This window comes from Microtus ochrogaster, chromosome 10 (genome assembly GCF_000317375.1).
Source record: "Microtus ochrogaster isolate Prairie Vole_2 chromosome 10, MicOch1.0, whole genome shotgun sequence".
NCBI lineage: Eukaryota > Metazoa > Chordata > Mammalia > Rodentia > Cricetidae > Microtus > Microtus ochrogaster.
The window spans coordinates 84,284,255-84,292,579 of NC_022016.1; the positions used below are offsets into that span (position 1 = coordinate 84,284,255).

The window sequence follows — 8,325 nt, forward strand, 5'->3', positions numbered from 1 at the left end:
ACGGCTGTGAACCACACAGGACGGCTGTGAACCACACAGGACGGCTGTGAACCACACAGGACTGGGTGGCCTTGCTAAGGATTCAGCTCCTGCCACTGGGAACCTTTCAGAGAGAATCTTACCATGGCAGGACCCAGAGGCTTTCTACCCCAGCAGGGTGCCACCAGGTTCTTTTCCCCAGACAGCTTCAGGCCTCTGTGTGAGAGGGTGCCAGGGGGAGTTCCCATTCTGCCATGACCCAGGCCCACAAAACTACTGTCCACGGACATTCTCCACAGAAGGACCATGGAAGCGGCAACCTCCTGCCTCAGAGCCTCCCCAGCACCAGGCCTAGCAGAACCTTCCAGAACAATGCCCTTTCCTCACCTACCTGTGCACCGTCGATCCTTGGAGGCAAGGGCCTAGAGACCTGCGAGGAACAGAGAGGACGCAACAGCTGCAGACTGTGAGCAAAGGTGACGCTTCTGCAATCACCGCAGCAGGAGTCCAGCGAGAGAGTCGTGCCGCCCGACTGTTTGCTCATTAAGACAAGAAAATCATTTCTGTTCTGGGACTCAAGTGTCAACACACCCAGGGAAATGTCGCCTCAGCTGCTGCCCTGGGCCAGGTCAGCAGGGCAGCTAGCGTGTGGCACACAGCTGGCAAGGCAGAGGCTGGGTGTGCACATGACCCTGATGCTTGTGGTGGGCTGGTTCCCAGGCCTATACGTCCTGCCTCATCTTGCCCCCAGTCACCCATCTCTTATTGCCATTCCTTTACCTGTGAACTCTGAGGAGCAAAGGTAGAGGCGTGTGCTCACCCAAGTGCCATGCTTAGGATGCCCAATCATCTCGGGCTAAAATAAGGATGCTCTCAGGCAAACCTAGACAGCTGGTCCCTCACTGGACCTGAACCTAGTGATGCCAGCAAGGGACCTGCCTGGGCCCCAGATGCACCCATCTGTGCTCTTGCCTACGCTTTCTTTATTGTATTATTTATGTATTTATTATGTCAGTGTGTATGTTGTGGGCATGCATCTGTCACGGTGTGCATGTAGGGGTCCAAGGACAACTTAGGGGCATCATCTCTCCTCGGCCGTGCAGGTCCTGGAGATGGAACGCAAGCTGTTAGGCTTGGGCAGACGTGCCTTCAGCTACTGAGCCATGGCACAGCCTCCTCTTACCTCCCATTGCCTCGACCCACCCTCGCTCCCTTTGCCTTTGCTGCAAGCATGGGCAGGGATACTGAGGCACAGGACAGAATCATAGACCAACAGAGAGCAGCTACCCCCTCCCCTCATTCCTTAAAAAAGCTAAGAACACTGAGCCTCAAAAGACTAATGAGTCTGGACACCTCTCCGGCATAGGGTTGTCTCCCCTTTCCCCGGCAGGTGCAGAATTCATTCTTCCTGGCCCAGAGATAAGTAGGTGGAGTTGAGGTAGCCCCTATCCCCTCAATCTTGCCAGTGCCTCAGCTCTGCTGCCCCTGGCCTCAGAGAGCTCAGCACAGCCCACAGGGAGCCTGTTGTGTGAGAGCCGGTAATCCCCTCACCTTGGAGGTGCTGCCTTCACTTAGGGAGCAGAGAGGAAGGAGACGGGAAAGGGATTTCAACATTTCCCAGGTCAGCACCAAAGCCTCCCTCCAGTCTCTCCACCCCAGCCCCACAGCAACAAGGCAGCCCTGGAGGCTGTGCTCTTCTGTGGAGGGAGCCATTTTGTGGAAAGAAGGGAAAGGACGTGGGACCACGTGCACAGGCCAAACGCGCCATGCCCTTTAAATGGCCACGAGCAGACTATATTTAGGGCCTGCAGACATTCAGCAGGACCTCGGGTAGTCTTCCCTGGGAGCAATCGCTAATCACTGCATTGAGTTTACCGGTGCCCCTGGGCACACTTAACCCAGGGCAATGAATAGTTATTGCGCAGCCTCCCCGCTCGGGGCTTGTGGGCACACTTAAGCAAGCTCGCAGATCGCTGCAAGCAGGGCATGGCTCGGGTACACCCTTGGGCACCCTGTGCCATCAGCAGGGAGAGGCAGAGTATTAAATATCTATGTGCCCTGTGCCCGTGGCTGCATTTAGCCAGGGGCAAGGCTGGTGTAACGGCTTTAATTAAAACTTAATGCAAGTTCAAGGTGCAGCCATGGAAGCGGCTGCAGAAGTCACCAGGAATGAATCAGTCAGTTCGATGAGGTGATGAGGTTCCATGATGGGTGAGGGAGAAACAGAGGAGATGGGGCGGGAGGCGGGTAAGAAGGGTGGCAGCTGAGACTTTTGCTCCCATACAACCCAATTTTCTGCGACTCTGCCCAGGGAAATGGGGGTCCTGTTGTCCTGCAGGCTCCAACACCTACGCTGGGGAAGGATGCTGGGGACCTGAGCAGGTCAAAAAGGACAAAGTTGGCGCTTGACTGGCCACTAGCTCAGCTCCACTCCAGTTTCTGTCCAATGCTGTATGACAGGGACAACCTTGTCCCCTGGTGGCCGCTCCCAAAATTACAGGCCAGTGTAAAGAGACGTGACCAGCCCCCAGACTGTCAAACCCACTCCCCGCTATGACCATGTTTGGAGATCGTTAGGAAGAGGCCTGTGACTCTCAGGAACAATAGCACCTTGCCTGACATGAGCACGATGGGCCCTAAACATCCCTTGGCCTCAGGCGCTGCCCCTTAAAGTTGGGTAGCAGAGAACTCCAGAGGCAAGATCACAGGGGGCAGGCACAGAGCCGGGGTCCCAGCCTCTGCTCAGCAATCCCTGTCTCAGCACATTGGCTTCAAAGGCCGGGGCAGATGAGAATGGAACTGAACGCCCCTCCCGAGGCAGACTGGTGTCCGTGCAGATCTGATCATCGGCGCCAGCACAGAGCCTGGCATCCAGCATGTGCTTCTCACGGATACTTCTCAAATGGATGGCTGCTGTCATCTGTAGGTCTTTCTCTCCATCCTCCCTTCAAGCATCTCCTCTCCTTTCCTCCTTCCTTGTGGCATCAGGCAACATTGAGCACTTGGGTTTTTAGCTGTTTGGGTTTGTTTTTTTTATTTGTTTATTGTGTGGATGTGTGCATGTGCAAGGATCATGGCTCATGCGTGCAGGTCAGAGGGCAACTCGCGGGAGTCAGTTCTCTCCTTCCACTACGTGGGTCCTGGGAAACAAGCTCAGGTTTAGCAGCAAGCACCTTTACCCATTTGCTGGCCAGGGCTGACTTCAAACTTACGGTCCCCTTGCCTTAACTGCCTGTGTTCTGGATTCCAAGTGTGAGCCATCAAACCCAGCTCTAACTTCAACATCCTGTTTGGTGGCATGGTCCTTTCAAAGTTAAAGTGCATCTCACTTGTAACCCTAGCACTTGGGAGATGGAGGCAAGACAATCAGAAGTTCAGCCAGGCCATGGTGGGGCACGCCTGTAATCCCAGCACTCGGGAGGCAGAGGCGGGCTAAACTAGTGCTCTACCACTGGACTACTTTCCCAGCTGAAGTCAACTTTCTAAAGTGACAGATTTCCTGTTTCTCCTTTAAAAGCTGAAATTTCTAGCAAGATGAGGCAGAGGTTGTGTCTCTGCTCACCGAAGGGGCCTGTTCTAGCTTGGCCAGGGCCCATTACATTTCCGGCTCCTAGCCTCATTCTGCCACTACCAGCCATGGAACCCTAGCAACTCACATTTTGCCCACTTGTCCACTCTGTAGCATGGGGTCATAAGCAGCACTTCCTACCAACGCTGCTGTAAAGGTGAGACAGTCAACATCTGCAGAACAGGGGCAGGGACATGGCTCAGTGGCGGAGAACTGGCCTGGAATCTATCAGTAAGGGGCCAGGGGTGTGGCTCACGGACAGAACGCTTGCCTAATAGATGTAAAGTCCTGAGTTCCATCCTTAGCGCCAAAGTAAATAATTTACAAAGCAGCAGCCATAGCCATGCCCGGTGCAGCAGGGTGAGTGAAAGAGAAGCTTTGCTGAGGAAATGGAGACTTGAGTTCAATTCCTTACTCCTCCGTCTGACACATTCATTTCTGCTGTGAGTTTGCAACCCTCTCCTGTTCCCGGTCAAGCCTCTCTCTAGTCCAGGGCTACAGAGGAACTTGAGTTTAAGGATGCCACCAAGCAATGACACACTGGAGGACACCGTAGGCCTGTGTTCTTCCCAGTGAGGATGGTGCATCGCTCCTCGGTGCTGGGGATGGAACCTGGGGCCTTGCTCACCCTAAACCTGAAGGATGTAATTCTTTGACATGATCTGGGTTAAATCAGGATCCAATGCTACTGAAATTGCTCCGTGGATAAAACGTTTGCCTCAAAAGGGTAGGGACCTGAATTTGGATCCTCAGAACCCCCACAAAACCAAATGCTGTAGCTGGAGTCTGTCATCTCAGCATGCCTATAGCAAGACAGGAGGCAGCGCCCAGAGGCTCCACAGAAGGTGCAAGTGGGAGGCCCTGTCTCAAAGAAAGACAGTTGAGAACTGACTGCTGAGGCTATCCTCCAAGCCTGACACACAAGGAACTCATCGCATGCATGAGAGAGAGAGAGAGAGAGAGAGAGAGAGAGAGAGAGAGAGAGAGAGAGAGAGAGAGAACAGGGATGGGGAGAAGGATGAGGAGAGACTAGACTCTGATGTCAAGTCAGCAACTTTCCTTCTTTTTTTTTTTTTAATGTTTCTTCGAGACAGGGTTTCTCTGTAGCTTTGGTGCCTGTTCTGGAACTAGCTCTTGTAGACCAGGCTGGCCTCAAACTCACAGAGATCCACCTGCCTCTGCCTCCCGAGTGCTGGGATTAAAGGCGTGTGCCACCACTGCCCAGCCTTTTTACTTTTTCTTTTTGCCAGCAATTTTCCTTAATCCAGAGAGAAAAACACAGAGAACGCACTACACACTCCTGCTGTTCTGATGTTCACCGGATGACTTAAAGAACACAATGGCAGAGACTTTAGTTGTTACCACCCCTTGTCCCAACACATGACTCAATGCACAAAAGCCCAGAGGGAGGTGATATCCAGTCAACGCTAAATGTCCACAGAGAATGGGCCTACCCTGTGTCTCTAGCTGTCAGCTCTGCTGGGCTACACCCCAAAGCTCAGGAACCACAGTCATCTCCCTGGGCCTTTGAAGAGAAGCCAGCCCCCGATGACCATCACCACCGTCGGAACCCTCCCGGACCCTTCCTGGCCCTCCCCACCCTTCTCCGTCCTCCCCAGCTCTCCTCAGTCCTTCCGGTCCTCCCCAGCCCTCCCTGACCCTCCCAGGGCTTTCCAAGCTGTTACCTGAATGAATGAGGGGTGGCAGCGGACCCTCTGTTCGCCCAGCCTCGACGTGATCACAGGACACTTCATTATGCAGAGATCACTCTGCTTCAACCTTTTTGTCCCTTTTTGAAACATTCTGATTTCCAACCTGTAATTTGCTTTCTGGACGTTGGGCAAAATTCACACGTTCAAACGAAAGAAGAACAAGCAGTTAATAGGCCACGATTATAGGTCAGCCTCCGCTCATGGCGGTCACCATGAACACAGGCCTCCCAGAAGCCTGTCTCATGAAAGAGCTAAGAAGCAAGCAGAAGGGTCTCTGGCACAGAGGAGTGTGGCAGATTCTGGCCTGTGACAGTTCAGCCCTGACAGGGGAAGTCCCTGGGGATGACCCTGAACCAGGAGATTGCTCTGTCTTTCAGAAGGTCACCCTTAAAGAGACAGCATGGGTTTTTATCTGCTCATTCCTGACAACAGACAAATTGTTTCTTTCGACCCCAGTAAGAAATCCCTTGGTCCCATTCTACAGCTGAGGCAGTTGAGGCTCCGCGCATGTGAGCAGCTAAGCAAACAGCACATGGCTGTTTCTGCAACAGAGCTGCAACATGCCAGGCCAAGGGAACCCTGCAAGAAGCCCGAGTGTGAGCCCTGGAGTGGGGGGTGAAGTGAGGTACACGGGGGAGGGGGGAGGGACTGTCAAGGAGGGCAGTGCTGACAGGAGAGGGGCAGGGGGGCTGCTGGAGAGGAGATGATAAGCCAGGCGTGGGGATACACACCTAGAACCCAGCACTCAGGAGGCTGAGGTAGGGGGGAGCCAAGGACTGCTTGGGCTACAGAGTGAGTTCGACGCCAGCGTGTGCAGAGAGAGCCTGTCTCAAAATAAGATTGCTTTTTTTAAAGGGTGTGTGTGTGTGTGTGTGTGGAGTTGGTGGTGCACACCTTTAGTTCCAGCATTTGGGAGGCAGAGGCAGACAGCTCTCTGTGAGTTCGAGGCCAGCCTGGTCTACGTAGGTGGTATGTCCCAGGCTAGGGTTCATAGGGAGACACTGTCTCAAAGCAACAACAAAAGAAGCTGGATGTGTAACTCAATGGCTGTGCACTTGCCTGTCATCCTAGCATACATGAGTTCTGACCCCTGAGCTCTGACCCCAGCACGGCAAAGCAGTAGTTTCCCAAACCCACCTCTTTCTGCACAAAGCAGCCCGAGTACAAAGCTCGGAAGATGAAGCCGCCCTCCTGAGCAGGACGCAAGAGGAAACCACATTTGGTAAGAAGAGAATCCAGGTGGTTGGGGGCCCTCATGGTGCCTGTGACAGAAACAGACAGGACCATGGGAGAACAACGGAGGCCAGGTCAGGAGCATCCAACACCCAGACGTAAGCCCATAGCTGCTCTGTTCTGGAGCGCGGGAGAACAGCAAAGATAGGAAGTCTGTTGGTTCTGGCAGATACCCATGCAGACTCTCCCACCCCACCCACCTCCGAGCTCTGGGCCCAGCCTGGTCTGTAGACCAGCCTTCTCATTCCTCTCCCACTCCTTCCCTCCACAGCAACCCACAGAGTCCCATTCAAGCCCGCCACAGATGGCTGTGCTCTCCATTCGGAGACCCATGTGAGACACACCTAGTCTCTCACTGCTCTTCCTCTGCCTTAGCCATACTGGCCTCCCTGTTACTTCTAATGCATCCTGGATAGACCGGGGACCTTTTCACTGGCAATATCTTCCGCCTGGACCGCTCTTCTAGATACCTGTGTGGCTCAGTCCACCACTCTCAAGTCTTCAAGTCAATCCCCCTTGTCAACGAGGCCTCTGCCAGCCGAGGCTCCATCACCCCCTCTTAACCTCGCCCTGCTCTCAGGCCCCCTTTCTGCATCACAATTACCACCTCGCCTGCTGAAAAACGTCTACGACTACAGCAGTGGTCTTGTTGCCCTCCACCCAAATGCCAGCCCCATGGCGCCAAGAGTATTTATCTGTTTTGTTCTTTGCCGTATCCCTAGCGCCTTAAGCTGCATCTGGCGCGTAGAGGGTTCTCAGTAAACATTTATTGGATGAGGAAAACACAAAGAGGAATATCACTGAGCAGAGGGATTACAGGCAGTTTTCATTATCGTCTTTAGATTTCTTCTGTTTCCATAATTATCTTGTGTTGCTTTTGAGGTGATTTTTTTTTTTATCAAGTCCCCCACCCTCCCGCCCCAAAGCCCACACTTTTCATTCCCAGATAGTTGACAGAGGAGGAATACGCCCTTGCAGGAGACAGCTCCGGCAGCCTGGGGGGGGGGGGACTCTCGGGTGACATGCCTCCCTTCTAAGGGCGTGCAGCCTTCACAGCTATCTTTAGCAGATCAAGGCCGAGCCTGTGGCTCTGAAAGGCACATCACTGGGGAAATAAAGTGTCTCAGCCTGGATGTGCAAATTGACCCGGGTCCCTTTAGTTCCCCATTCACGTCTGCACTTTGTAAATATTTGCCCGCATCCCGCTGCTCGCACCTGCTTGCTGTCCCTTCAACTTTATGGAAGGCAGCAGGCAGCGTCGTTTCTGCATCCCCACCTGGCGCTGCCGACTCGAAGAAAAGCGCTTCCTCCGAAGCCACAGGTGTCTCTGACAGCGTCTAAAACTAATGGCCTGTGGCTGGCTGCTGTGACTAATTCCCTGATTATTGACTTTATGATTTTACACTTAAAACTTCTTTATAATAACACACAGAAGTGTTTAATGGGCTCTATCCAGAGCCATAAAAATTACTTATTGAACAAGCGTTTTAAAACTATTAATCTATTGTTTTCCATTAATAATGGCTTTCCAAAGAACAGGCGACAGCTTAATGTATCCTCCGCGTTTTCTCCTGGAAAAGTGGCCTTTTAATACACAAAGCCACTCCAGTTCCAGAGGCGTTGCGGGCTGACTGACCAATCCCAGGATTCAGGACACAGCAGCCCCAGACAACACTGTAGAATCCCAGACTAAGCTAGGCCTGGTGGCTCACAACTCTAATTCCAATGCTGGGAAGACTGAGACAGGACTGCCGTGAGTCTGGGGCCAACCTGGACCACATAGGGCAGCCTGGGCTACACCATATGATCCTGCCTTAAAAAAATAAAGCAAGG

General features: G+C 53.1%; 1 protein-coding gene across 1 annotated transcript in view; it reads right to left on the bottom strand.

Moving 5' to 3' along the window:
- C10H1orf127 (chromosome 10 C1orf127 homolog) overlaps positions 1-8,325 on the bottom strand; it is a 31,291-nt gene that overhangs the window by 10,168 nt on the left and 12,798 nt on the right. Inside the window, exons 4-6 of the mRNA XM_026782297.1 lie at positions 6,397-6,521; positions 5,233-5,376; positions 371-409 (exon numbers count right to left, since the gene is read on the bottom strand). Coding sequence (XP_026638098.1) covers positions 371-409; positions 5,233-5,376; positions 6,397-6,521 — 308 coding nt within the window. The remainder of the gene's footprint in view (positions 1-370; positions 410-5,232; positions 5,377-6,396; positions 6,522-8,325) is intronic.